The sequence below is a fragment of the Crocuta crocuta genome, unplaced genomic scaffold (assembly GCF_008692635.1).
Source record: "Crocuta crocuta isolate KB4526 unplaced genomic scaffold, BGI_CrCroc_1.0 scaffold440, whole genome shotgun sequence".
Lineage (NCBI taxonomy): Eukaryota > Metazoa > Chordata > Mammalia > Carnivora > Hyaenidae > Crocuta > Crocuta crocuta.
Window position 1 is genome coordinate 982,306 of NW_027527457.1, and position 14,783 is coordinate 997,088.

At 42.2% G+C, this 14,783-nt stretch overlaps 1 protein-coding gene across 1 annotated transcript in view; it reads right to left on the reverse strand.

The window, feature by feature from the left end:
- HDAC8 (histone deacetylase 8) overlaps positions 1-14,783 on the reverse strand; it is a 198,906-nt gene that overhangs the window by 17,415 nt on the left and 166,708 nt on the right. The window contains exon 8 of the mRNA XM_077763227.1: positions 10,186-10,291. Within this exon, the coding sequence (XP_077619353.1) occupies positions 10,186-10,291 (106 nt within the window). The remainder of the gene's footprint in view (positions 1-10,185; positions 10,292-14,783) is intronic.

Sequence of the window (14,783 nt, forward strand, 5' to 3'; positions counted from 1 at the left end):
TGTCAATCCAGAATTCTAGATCCACAAAAAAAATTTTCAGGAATGAAGGGGAAATAAAGATATTCTCAGAGGAAGGAAAACTAAGAGAACTTGTTGCCACCAGGTCTACCCTAACAGAATAGCTAAAGGAAGGCTTTGAAATGGAAAAGTAATGATAAAAGAAGGTATCTTGGAACATCAGGAAGAAAGAATAATGGAAAGAGTAAAAATACGAAGAAACATAATAGATTTTTTCCCATCTTCAGTTTTCTAAATTATGTTTGATGATTGAAACAAAAATTATAACACTGATGCAGTTCTAAATGTATGTAGAAGAAATATTTAAGACAATTATACTATAAAGGAAAGAGGGGAAAGGACTTAAAGTAGGTAAGTTTTCTTATATTTCACTCAAACTGGTAAAATGTTCATACCAGTAGATTGTGGTAAATTAGGTATATATAATATATATGCAGAGTGACCACTAAAAAGCCTACACAGAGAGATACAGTAAAAACTACTAAAGATGAATCAAAATGAAATTTGAACAAAGGTATAAAATCACCAACAGTAAGGGAGAAAGAATAAAACAGAGAATGAACAGAAGGAACAAAGAGAAGCAAAAAATAAAATGGCAGAACTAATACCTAACATATCAAAATTACATTGAATGTAAATCATCTAAATTCAGGGGTGCCTGGGTGGCTCAGTTGGTTGAGCATCTGACTCTTGATTTCAGCTCAGGTCATGATCCTAGGGTTGTGGGATTGAGCCCTGTATTGAGCTCCACACTGAACATGGAGCCTGCTTAAGATTCACTCTCTATGGAGTGCTTGAGTGGCTCAGTGGGTTAAGCGTCTGACTCTTGGTTTTGGCTCAGGTCATGATGTTGCAGTTCAGGAGTTCGAGCCTTGCATTGGGCTCTGTGCTGATAGTGTGGAGGCTGCCTGGGATTCTCTCTCTCCCTCCTTCTCTCTGCCCCTCCATTCTCTCTTGCTCTAAAAATATATAAACTTTAAAAAAGATTCTCTCTCTTTCTCTCTCTCTGTCCCTCTCCCCCACTTGTGCTCTCTCTCTCTCTCTAAAAAAAAAAAAATACATTAGTTAAAAGACAAAAATTGGCAGTGTGGCTAAAAGTGTGATCCAACTATGTGCTATCTGTAAGAGACTCACTTCAAATATGTTATTAGCAGGTTGAAAGTAAAAGGATAGAACAAGATACATAATGCAAACATTAATCAAAAGAAAGCAGGAGTGGCTCTATTCATATCAGATAAAGTAGACTTGAGAACAAAGAAAGTTACCATAGAAAAGAACATTACATAATGGTGAAAGGGTCAATCTACCAAGAAGATATAGCAATCGAGATATGTATGCACCAAACAACAGAGCTTCAGAATAAATGAGGCAAAAGCTGATAGAGCTTAAGGAGAAATAGATTCACAATTAGAATTGGAAACTTCAACATCCCTCTCTCAGCAATTGATAATAGAACAAGACAGAAAATGACCAGGGATATAGAAGAACTCAACAGTGCTATTAGCCAATAGGATCAAACCGACATTGATAGAACATTCTATCAAACAACAAGACAATACATATTCTTTTCTAGCACTTACAAAACATATACCAAAATGGACTATATACTGGGCCATAAAACAAACCTCAACAAGTTGAAAAAAAATTGAAATTATATAGCACATGTTTCCTGAGCACAATGGTATCAAGGTAGAAATGAAAAACGTCCTGAAAAGGAAATCTCCAAGCCCAGATGGTCTCACTGGAGAATTCTACTAAAAAGGAGAATCAATACCAATTCTACCCCATCTGTCACAGAAAACAGAAGAAGAGGGAATATTCCCAAATTCACCTTATAAGGATGTATTGGTCTGATACTGAAACCAGATGATGACAGCACAAAAAAGAAAACAATAAGCTAATATCCTTCATGAATATAGAAACAAAAGCCCCAAGAAAATATTAACAAATAGAATTCAGCAATGTATTTAAAAATTGTACACCATGACCAGGTGGGTTTATTCCAGATATACAAATCTGGTTCAAAATTTGAAGATCAAGGGTGCCTGGCTGCCTCAGTAGATAGAGCACATGACTCTGCATCTTGGGGTTGTGAGTTCAAGCCTCATGTTGGACATGAAGACTACTTTAAAAACAAAACAAAACAGAACAAAAAAACCCCCCAAAATTTGAAGATCAATCAAGATAACCTACCATATTAAAAGGCTAAAGAAGATAAATTACCTATATATCAGTCTTAGTATCAACTGATGTAGAAGCCGCATTTAACACCCATTCATAGCAAAATCTCTCATGAAACTAGGAATATGAAGAGGTAATGCCTCAATTTAATAAGAAAGATCTACAAAAACCTACAACTAACATATTCTTAGTGGTGAAAGACTGGGTATTTTTCCTTTAAGTTCAGGAACAAGGCAAGGGTATCTGCCCTCACCGTTCTTATTTAACATAATATTGGAAGTCTAAGCCAGTGCAATAAGTCAAGAAAAGGCAACAAAAAGCATACAGATCAGAAAGGAAGAAATAAAACTGGTTCTATTTGTAGATGAGTGGTAATCTAGTAGAAAATCTTAAGGAATCCTTACGAAACAGAGATAATAAGTGAGTTCAGCAAGGTCACAGAATATAAGTGCAATATACAAAAATTGTCTTTCTATACACCATTAACACATGGAAACCAAAATAAAAAATACAAGAACTCAAAAAGAGAAAAGCTAATATATAAAACCTGTTTAGAATCTGTATGCTGAAAATTACAAAATGCTGAAGAAGGAATTTAAAAAAGACCTAAATAAATGGGGAGACAAACCATGTTTATGGATTGGAAGACTCAATACAGTAAAGGTGTCAACTCTTCCCAAACTGATAAACAGGTTTAACACAATTCCTAACAAAATCACAGAAAGATATTTCGTAGACATAGACAAGATTATTCTAAAGCATATATGGAAAGCAAAGGAACAAGTATAAGCTAAAACAGTTTTGAAAAAGAAGAAAGAGGAATCACTCTACCTGATTTAAGGTTTATTTATTTATTTACCTTTGTAAAAGTTTATTTATTTTGAGAAAGAGAGAGAGGAGGGGAGACAGGTAGAGACAGAGAGAAAGAGGGAATCCCAAGCAGGCTTCACACTGTCAGTGCAGAGTCTGATGCAGGACTTGAACTCACGAATTGTGAAATCATGACCTGAGCTGAAACCAAGAGCCGGACGCTTAACAGACTGAGCCACCCAGGCATCCCTGACTTAAGGTTTATTATACGGCTATAGTAATCAAGACTGTGAGGAGGAATAGACACTTAGATCAATGGAGGAGAAGAGAAAAGTCAGAAAGACTGAGACTGAGGCAGCTGCCTTGGAGTGAATGAGAATTTTGGAAAGGAATGTGGTCATAGGGAGCTATCTGGTTTTTATGCCCTTCTACTAGACAGAAGAAGCTTTACAACATGAGTCAAGGGAAAATCTGCTCCCTTGAGGGGCTCCTGGGTGGCTCAGTTGGTTGAGCATCCGACTTTGGCTCAGGTCACGATACTGCAGTTTGTGAGTTTGAGCCCCGCATCGTGTTCTGTATTGACAGCTTGGAGCCTGCTTCTGATTCTGTGTCTGCCTCTCTCTGCCCCTTCCCTTCTCATGGTCTGTCTGTCTCTCTCTCAAAAATAAATAAACATTTTAAGCATTTATAAGAGAATAATTTGGGCCACCTGGGTGGCTCAGTCAGTTAAGCTCCAACTTCAGCTTAGGTTGTTATCTCACGGTTTGTGGGTTCAAGCCCCGCGTCGGGCTCTGTGCTGCCAGCTCAGAGCCTGGAGCCTCCTTCAGAGTCTGTGTCTCCCTCTCTCTGCCCCTCCCCTGTTCGTGCTCTGTCTCTCTCAAAAATAAATAAAAATTTAAAAAAAAAAAAGAAAGAAAATCTGCTCCCTTGAGCAGACAGATAGAAACACCCTAGAATTACCTAAGAAAGGAAACAGCACTGGAGCCACGTAAAATGCTCGCTCTCCAGTTCTTATCTTTCCAGTGGTGTGCAGGTGCAGTGACTGGATTTTGTAAACCAAAAATTGGGACATACGGTCTGATAAAACATTATTATTATTATTTAAAAACTCAAACATGTATTACTTTTTTTCTTAATAAAAAAGCAACACATGCTCATGGTAGAAATTTTGAAAAATCCAGGAAAAGAATAAAGAACACGTAAAAAATACCCACACTTCCAATCCTGCAACCACACCAAAGTAACTACTGTCAGCATTTTTGTTATATTTCCTTCTGACATTTCTCTGTGTATATCCACATACTCAATCACATGTACATTATGTATATTTGCAAAACTGAGACTATTTGGTAGCAACTCATTTTGTGTCCTGTTTTTTTCACTTAATATTGTTGTCATGAGAATAATCTTATGCCATCAGATTATTTTTAAAAATTTCTTTGTAATTGACTGCAACAAATCTTCCATGTAGATGTATTTGCACATTGTATCATACCTCAACTTCAATATATCAGAACAGAACACATCAAGTATGTGTTTCTGTAAAACTATCCTCCTTCCTCCAACGGCTCCCCATCCCAGTGGACATCCAGGCTGAAAACCTCAGACTCATTTTTACTTCCTCCTATCTTTTTGATCCCGTATACACAACCTACTTCCAAGTGTTGTTGGTACTCTCTTCTGAACAACCCTTGGTCACTTGGGAGGAGTAGGATAGGGAAATATCCTACTACCACTGTTCTGGTCCAGGCTCTTGGAGGCTCACTCCTGGAACACCTCCATGATTCATCCAAATAGTACTGCATCATGTTATGCCGTAATCCTGGAGCCGAGGATGGCTCCCCCTTTATTGTGCCCAGTATTGACTCCTCAGCCAGAAATTCAAGGGGACTTGCAATCTGCCCCTGGTTGCCACCTATTCAAGATTCCCTCACTTATGAGCACTTCCCATTCTTATCAATTAAAATCTTGCTCCAAATCCTTCTAAGAGGCCTGAAAGCAAATGGTCAGTGTCTTGGGACCAATCCTGTCTTTCAGCTTATGCTTATGGTGTGTTAGGAAGCAAGAGAAGGTGTGGAAGTAAGCTGAGTTTCCACGGTGTAGAGTCCCACCAGGCAGGAGGACTGCTTCAAACTGGGAGCTTCATCAGGCCTTGGACATATCCAGACCCAATGCCCCAACTGCTAGTCCCTAGAAGAGCGTCAATCCCAGACTTCAAACTGCCAGAGGAAGTGCTGCTTACACTCAGCACAATGATGTTCCTGAGCACATTACCAGTAGAAGTGCAAAGGGCCTCGTCTTGGGGCCATGGAACTGTGAATAGCAGAGTGGGACTAGTGAACACAACACATTTCAGGTAGCAGGAGCGGGATGGGTTGGCTTCTTCCACCTTTTGTCCTTCACTTTTACTCCTCCGTTCAGCTCAGAATGGAGTAAAAAGATTCAACGATAGTATGGTAGGGTGGTGGGAGCATGGCAGGGGTGGGGGGTGGGAGAAGACTAACAGGCCTGGGTCAGAGGCCAGAATTTCAAGTGTTGCCCATGGCTGATTTCCAAGGATACGTCAGATTTCAGGTGCTTCGATTCAGCCACATGGAAGTAGCCAGATATGCAGGGAGGGGTAGGAAAGGTTTACTAGGGGCAATTGGAAAAAGCAGGGGTAGAGGCGGTTTAAAAAATGGGAATGGAAAAATGAAGTATGATGAATAGACTGAGCAGGGCAACAATGCAAAGAGACGAGGGGCACTGGAAAGGCCAAACAGCCTTACTCTAAAGCCCCAGTTGAAAGAGACTGGTCTACCATCTATTAGCACAGTGTGTGGCACATGGTAGTTGCTTAGTAGTTGCTTGTTGAATCAATGAACAAATGTGACCTTGGCCAAGTCACATATCCTCTCTGAGACTTAGTTGCCTCATCTGTAAAATAAATAGTAGCTACTGTTCTTTTATTTCACCTATGTTGTTTCTCCCCTACATCCACATCAGTTGGCTGATCCATCTCCCCAACCCTCACTGTAGAGGATGCGAACTAAGCCTCCTTCATTAAGGGTCAGGAAAGGCAAATGTGGACGAGGCCTTCTCTTCTCTTTTGTGTCTTCCCCTTCCTCCTCCTCCTCCATACCTCCTGGTCCTATTTGTCTCCTTTTTCTGTTCCAGACAAACTTGGAGTACAGTCTGGGAACTCAGAGCAAGTGAGTTATAACCTCCAGTTCCATACTCACACATGTATAGTTTGCTCTCCCTCTGTACTCCTCCACAAAAGATTGGGACTGGGCTGCAATAAGAATCTTGTGGCTCCCTAGGGACCTTTACTTGATTCAAATGTCATCCATACCAGGGACTAGAAAACTCTACCCTTGTTTCCTCATATAGAGCCAGGCAGGTCTGGGGAGCTAGCTACCCCTGGGGATTGATCACATCAGCACCAGTCCAACTCTAGAAGGTTCAGTGTGAGCCAGCTCCTCTGGAGTACATCACTCAGAGGAAAGGCAAACAAGTTTGAGAACATGAAGATGGTGTAAAGATGATTTTATAGTAGTGGGCATGAGCTAGGCTGAGCGATCCACACTTCCTTGTGAACACTGGCACATATCTTTGAGATTCACTGGCATGAGAAGAGCAATTTGTTAGAGCAAAACATAGCTTTTTTCCTGTATGGAGCTAACAGCTTGCATTGACTCTCCAAGGTTTTATTTTTGTCTGTTTTTCCCCCCTCTTGGAAAGACTAATGGGCAGTAAAGATGGGATAAGGTGAGTTCTAAATTTGCCTGTCTGTCCAGTCAACCTGAGGCATATGAAATGCATCTCTATAAGATGAGCCTCCCTAGGTTTGATCTTCAGTAGGTGAAAAATGCCATCTTTGGTGCTTCTAAGAGATGTGGCAAGAAAGAGAAAAAAAAACCCAAGCTCAAAGGCTGAACAAATTCAACGAGACATGCTGGCTAAACTCCCTCCCATAGAGCGGAGCTTAATCCATCCACTCCATCATTGCTATCCCACCTTCCCAAATCAATCCATGCCTCCCCTCTCCTTTGTTTTTAATATGGGGTAAGGAGGGCAAGAGACACAGCGAGAAATGGCCATCCTTGCTGAGGTTTTTATATGCAAGAACAAATGACAGTCATGTAGGCAGGTTCAGGAAAATCTTTCAGAATGTAGAAAATTCAGCAGCTTTTCCACACTGACCATTGTCATGGCAACACACTATCTGATGGCAGCATGCGTCACCAGGCTGGAGGGGCACAGTCTCAGTATAGCAGGTTAGCCTGGCCATTTTTAGCAACATTTAGACTTCTTTCTAGCCTCATTTCTTCTAGATTTAGCTGAATTTGTTTTTGGTTCTGGACTTGTGTGCTCTGCTCATTTGCATGGTTAGAATACAAGATGTTGCCAATTAGAAAGAGATGGGTAAATGGGAAATCTGAATATTCCTAGTATTCTATAGCCACTCTACTTGCTGTCTGCCCTCCCTGGCTCCTCCCCACTCACTCTCAGCCATTTAATTTCTTTTCTTCTCATCAATTCTTTCTTGTAAATAGTATTACCGTCCCCCTCCTCGACAACTGTGACTCATCTACCAACCCCAGCACTCTCATCATATTTTTTGTTGTTTTTCTATTTTCTCATTTTTAACATACAGCATCATAGGATCTTAGGATTGGAAGGAACCTTAACAATAATCTAGTATAATCACCCTCCCCCAATGCAGGAGCCCTTGTATTATATGACAGCCAAGTGATTGTCTAGCCTTTACTTGTATGCTTCTGCCAATAGAGACCTCATTTCTTTTTGGATGGCCTGCTCCATTTTGGACACCGCTAAATGTTAGAAAATTCTTCCTTCTATTGAATAAGAATTTACCTTTTTATAATATCTACCCATGGGCCTTAGTTCTGTGACCACATAGCCTCTGTCTATGCCCTGTGCACTGTGACAGCCTTTCAGAGATATGAGGTAAAGACCACATCCCCCTGGGTCTTTTCTCCAAAAGCCCCAGTTCCTCCAACCATACCTCTTGGACCTCTGGTCTATAGTCCTTTCCCCATCTCAATTGACTAGTAGCATGCTCCTATTTGTCTAGAGCCCTTTTAAAGTGAGGTTGATATTGCATCAACATCTTGGAGGCCACCTTGTCCTGGTGACTCACACTGACTGCGTTGACTAAAATCCCTAGCTCTTTCAGACAAAATGCTGCTGAGCAACATCTTCCTATCTTGTATGTGTCCAATGCTTTTGATGACCTAATTCCTGGTCTATACATTTTCTCCCAGTTTAATTTCATTGTGCTATAATCAGAATATTGCTTTAACCTGTTAGGATCTTTTAAAATCTTGACTTAAATGTAACTTACATGTCCTCTAAGATTTTCTATTATTTTTCCTCAACCCTCAAATTACTCTTTTATCTCAAGTCTTTTAAAAATTTATCCTCTTTTGGGTTTCTTACCTTTCCTAATTCTCTTCCCTTTGAATTATCTTCCTTAGGTCTTCTCTCGCTTGTCATTTCCATTTCCTCAATAGCAAGATGTCACCACTCTGGAGATATGTGTCTGGGTACGTGTGCAGGAAAGCATGAGGGCATACAGATATCTGCACATACGTAGGTGTGAACAAGAAACTGCAGAGACTTGTTTAGTTTCTCTGCTTCTATTGCTTTGTCTGTGCTCTACCAGGATTTAGAGCCTGGACGGGGGGGAAAGTGGCAAGGTTGAAGGAAGAGGGGTAAGAGAAGTTGGTCCAGAATTGGTCCCAAAGGAAATAGGAAAGTTGTCCTGGGTCTCTGAGGGACAGCAGGAAACTAGGGTGGGAGCACTAGTGTTAATGAGACTGCAGCACAGTGAGAAGGACTGGCAAAGGGCCAGGAATTGAAAGAGTTTAAAAGCCTTAAAGATTGTACAATGGAGGAGGATTTGATTAGGGAGTGAGGGCTTGTGGGGACGGTAGTCACTGAGAGGCTGGAGGGAGGTGGCTTGAAACCAGTCAAGAGAAGGCTGAGGGCTTTGGGACACCCAAGAGAGGCAATAAGTATTGGTGTGATCATAATCTTATGAGTCTATGACTTTGTGAGCTTTGAAAATTTTCTCTGGCCAAAGGAGCGTGGGATGTGGAGTCTCTGCCTAAGGACTTGGCTGTTGTCACAGGCTGGGCTCTACTAGAGGATGGGGCCTTAATATAACCCTCAGCAAAGACCCCTAGGACACAGTGTGTTCCCTCAGACTAACTCTGGCACAGAACAGGCCCCCCCTTTCATGCTGGATTCTATTCTAACGAGGGAGTCAAAGGTAGGAGGACTGCTGCTATCTTGGTCGTTATATGAATAAACATGGGAGCTTCATTCTCCAAGATGGGCAACATGATGCCTTTAGCCTTTTAACTCTGCAAATAATTAGGATCCAAACAATATGCACACCTACATACAAATTCAATTAACCAGGAAAATGGGTACCCAAACGATTTTACAATATTGTAGATAAAGGGAATTGAGTTGTGGAATAGCAGCTGGGGTTTGAAGGGGTGGGGGCTCTACTGGAAAGCTAAGGGCAGCATCCCCAAACAGCTAGTGGATAGTGTGATTAAGAGGATAATAACCTGGTGACTGCCATTTCCCTCTGCTCAGAAGCCAGAATAATTGTAGGCCAGCCTAAGGGAAGGGCCGGAAAGGGGAGTAGCCCCATCTCCAGTGCTCTGGGTAAGACTGGGGAGCCTATTCTCAGGGCACCAGAATCCTGACTATCCACTGTGAGCCCATAGTCTCTCAAGGCCATCTTGGATCAAGGAACTACACTGGAATACAATGTCTTTGAGCCCCTCCTCCCCCCATCCCAAGTCTGAATTGGCTTGAACTTCCATTATCTTAAAGAGGGTTTTACTGTTGCTCTTTTAAAAGGAAAAGGTTCCAGGGCACACTTTAGAATTAGCTTTCCACTGGAGGTGCCTAAAGATAAACTTTTTGTCCCCTTGAAGGTGACATTAGCTGGCCAAATGACAATCCCAGTCGGAGTGGCCAGTGTGGAGTTTCAGCTACAAGCTATCAGGACAAGAAGATGTTTCCCTTCTAAGTCAGTGAAATGATTAGCCACCAAAAGACAAATGGTATTTGGGGAAATCCCCACTGATGTGCCACCACAGGCTGGGTGGAAGGAGGAGGACAGGACTCCTGAGGAGGGGTGGTGCTCACCTTTGATGTAGTTGAGGATTTGCTGGACTCGGTGGGGCTCATTGCGGTCTGGCCGGCAGCTTGGCGTGATTTCCAACACATAATCAGGACCATATGCTGTGAAAAACTGTAAGGAAAAGGGAAAGGCCAAAAAACAAACTAAACCACAGAAAACCTCCAAACCAAACCACATACACACAGAAAAATCAAAAGAAAACCACCACTGACGATAAGGCAAAGGAGGCCCAGGTGGACCAGGCAGGATGAGGCAGTAGGAAGCCCTGTTCGGGTGGTGCCATTCCTCTTGTTCAAAATCTCCAGTGACAGTTCATTGCTAAATTATTTAGCTTGCTGTTCCAGGTTCTGTCTGCTCAGGTCCCAGCTTTTCTCTCCAGCCTTAACTCTCCCTGCCCCCTGTTCTCTAGCCACAGTGGCCTGCTCTGGGCTCTCCCAAATCACACCATGCTTTGTCCCCCGATCCTTAGGATCTTTGCCATTGATCTTTTTTATGGCTGCANAGGGCTGCAAAGGCCCTCCTCCAATTCCTGCTGCCTGTGAAAAACCTCCCTATGCTTCCAGGCACAGCTCAAATGTCACCTCCTTCACAAAGCTGTCCCTTATTTTCCACCAACCCCCAGAGTGTTCTTTTGGTACCTTTCTTATGGCCCCTGTTCAACAAATAGTGCTTGCCTGCATATTATATGTGATATGTGGGTCACTGTGCTGGCTGGGACTATGAGGGATGGGCAAAACTTTCTCTGGGATCCTCTAGGTGTTCATAAACCCATTCTGCATTAGACAGAGATTTTTCAGCAGTGACCTGATCTCCCTGCACTGGATTGTCAGCTCCTTGAAGGCAGGCAGCACCTATGTCTTATTTACCTACTTGATCCTCAGACTATGGCAGCTAGCTGTCTGAATAGCTTTGGTTGAATTCCCTGACCCAGGAATGTCAGGCAAGCCTAGTTTCTCAAGTTTTTCTTTCTTTGTAGTAGAGTTTATTTGTTTTTAAATTCGGGGAATCAAAATAAAGCTTTTTGGATTCTATTTCTAGCTCACTTGACCTTTGGTAAGTTACAATATCTGATTCAGCTTCTCTATTAGGGCCCGCTTGGGTACAAACACTCCGCGACAAAGGAAATCATTCAATTGGGATAAGTCTTTGAATGGGAAGTATGCAAAACTACTATTTCTGTTTAGTTTTTAACAGAAATAGTATTTGTGCTTACTCTCTGGAGAGAGAGCATATGGTCCTTAACATTATGTGCTTTCAATAGTGATATTGTTAGCTACTAAGTAAAACAGGGAGATTCAAATTCCATTGAAAAAATGGTAGAGAGGGCATGAAAAAAGGGATCTGGATATATGTCATGAATTTGATGTCATTTAGAAAACACAAGGTTATTGCCATTGCCATCAAATTATCCTTGTTAAGAGTCTAGATGTATATCTGGCACCATGAGAGAAGTTGTGGAATGATCTCTAAAGATTCTAACAGTATCCTTGTGGAATCCATGGGAATAATCTAATTGGCAGACGGCTTTTGCACATCCATGATGGAAAACTCTATACATTTAATTAAAAGGAAAATGCCCAAGACTGCCTCAATGTTTATTATACTGTTTTTTTTGTTTTTTTTTTTTTGTTTTGTTTTTTGTTTTTTAATGGACTGACATAGAAAGGAAAGAGGGGCCTTGTTCTTTCCTGCTGGAGTCATTGCTCTCTGATGCCTGAAGCCCTGTGTTCTGGAGAGAGGAGAAGCCTTGAGTGGAGATCAGCTTTACCAAACCCATATATGGAAGAGACAAGAGGGATTACTTGGGAAATACATCTAAAAACTAACCCCCCATTATGATAAAAAAAAAAAAAAACAACAACTCAAGAGGTCTGTATTTTTAGCTAAGCAGGGCTCCTCAGTCCAAATTCAAGGATCTTGTGGGCTTGGCTCTGGAAGAGAAGGCTTCAAACAGGTGTTGCCCTCTCTCCTTAGGTGACCTCTTTTCCATCAAAGGGTGTCAAGTAGTATACTCATTTCACAGGTATGGAAAGAGGAGTTTAGAGAGAGCAATAGAAGAAAGGCAACTGCAATGAATTAGATACTCTGGGAGAGGACCCCAACCCCTAGCATCAAAGTGCTAAACAGATCTGAGGCAGGGTGTTTACGGAGGTATAGGAGGAGAGAACATTCTGCCTCCATCTAAGAAGATAACACTGCTGATCCTCTGCCAGCAAGATAGAGCTGCCTGTTTAGGGCTGAGTGTTTGGAACAACATGTTCTCATTGTGAATGCCTACTACATTGTTACCCATAGTCTCCTGCTTTAGTTCCCTCTTTGACCAAGAGCAGCACACAGTTGCAAGATGGTCAGCCGGTGCCAGAACTAACTCATATGTGACAGAACTCAGCATGACTGGCACTGAATCTCCTGCTCTGTCTGCATTAGCACCTGGCTTTAACTAACCCATGAATTAACCATTCTTTGCTGAAGCAAGCTGGCTGTAGGTAATAACCAAGTCTGGGTTCCTAAACATCTCTCCACCTTTGCCAATGAAATATTATTCCCAGGTTCTGCTTATTTGCTAGGTTAGGGGACACAGATGATTTAGGAATGCCCCTGTTTTGTGATTCAGTTCCACATGGCAGCTGGCTGGTCCCAGCCTTGGGGGACTCTGTTTGGGACCAAGGGAAGTAACAGGCACTAGGAAGGCAGTGGCTGTATCTAAGGCTCTATTCCCCTCTCTGGCTCTCTCATGGTATTTCTCTCTTTCTGTGTTATATTGTGCATGCATTTTGGCACTTGTTAACTCTTTTCTACTAGACTATGAACTCTGCAAAGGCAGAAACTCCTGTCACATACTTTTTGCAGAACTGTACAACTGAGCTCAAGTCATCAAAGGTTCTCCTTAAACCTTTATTTTAAAGTTATGTTGAATGAAATTCATTCACAAAAGATTTAGCTGGCTCTTCAGTTAATTCTGTGGAAGAATGCAAAAAGGCAGCTCATAGCATTACCAGTTTTTCTGGACTCTTGAGGCAGCATGATGAGGTGGAAAGAGCACTGGCTTTAGAGTCGGACAGAGCTGGAGGTTCTATCAGGATTCAGTCATGTGCCTCAGGCGAGCTGCTTAATCTCTCTTTTGTCATTGCTACCAGAGGGATGATAATAAATGCTGACCTGGGTGGGTCATTACAAGCCACAGAGATAATATAAACAAAAGGATTTAGCATAGGGCCCAGAACATAGTAGGACTTCAGTAACTGAATTCTCTTCTCCTGGGGCAAGAGGCCCTTGCCTAAACGGTGCCTCACCCACACCCTGGGGGATGTTGGGCCATGCACTTGGGCCTGCTATGCAGAAAGAAGAACTGTTCCCCTTGCTAGACCGAGTCCAGCAGCCCCAGCGTCCTCTCCACTTGCTTAAACTATTAGCTCCGCCTAGGGCCTGTGGAGAAACTGACTTCTCTCAGACTTTTCTGCCCTATGCTCCGGCCACTTGTTACTTACTGGAGAGGTGGAAAAGAAATTTGATCACAGAAGGCAAAGGAGATATTGGGGTGGAGGGATTTGGCCAGCACTAGAAATAGCTCGAGGCCCCACCCTGAAACTGCCCTCCAGCCCTGAAGTGGAGGGCAAGCAGCAATCCTATTCCCAGACAGGTGGAGAGGGGATGAAAGAGGCCAGCTGGCCTTCCAGTCAAAATGCTGACTTTGATCTCGGCAAAGGATGGAGGGAGGTGCTAGCCCTTCTCCACCCCTTCCCCTTTTCCTTCAGAGCTCCTTTTGCTTTCTGGGTTTCAGTTTATACATTTTTTGAGGGAACGTAGTAGTGGGAAGGAAGCAAATAGAAAGTATGAAGTGGTGCTGAGGGATGGCGACTGAAGGTAATGGCAACTTTAGGGGACTTGGTCCCTTCTGGACCCAAGAGTCAGTGAATAAAGAAATGAAAATAGCTCAGTTCTTGTTCAAGTCAGTCTAGCTCAAGGCACCTTTCTTGGCCATTCCTCTCCAGCTGTTGCTCACAGAATGTGAACAGTATACACTTAGATATTCAGTCAATAAGATATTCGGAAGGGCAAGTGGGTGGCTCAGTCGTTAAGCCTCCGACTTTGGCTCAGGTCATGATCTCATGTTTGTGGGTTCGAGCCCCATGTCAGGCTCTGTGCTGACAGCTCAGAGCCTGGAGCCCGTTTGGGACTCTGTGTCTTACTATTTTTCTGCCCCTCCCCCTCTCATGCTCTGTCTCTCTCTGTCTCAAAAATAAATAAAACATTAAAAAAAGAAGATATTCAGAAGTCTTAAATTTGGTTTTATTCCTTCATAATACATTTTTCTCACAGGAAACCAAGCCACAAAACTGGAGCAGCCAATCTTTTTATCCTTCCTTCAATACTTATTAAGCGCCTACTTTGTGCCCGACTAGGTTAGTTCATCGGTTATAAAGACAGTAAGACATGTTTAGTAGGAAGAATTATTACAGTAGAGTGTGATGAGAGGTACAATAATAATACTAAAGATAAAAATAATAAAACCATTTATTAAAGGCTTATTATGTGTCAGGCATCTAAAGTATCTCAGCACTTTCTATGGATTGACTGACTTAGTTCTCACAACCAATCCATA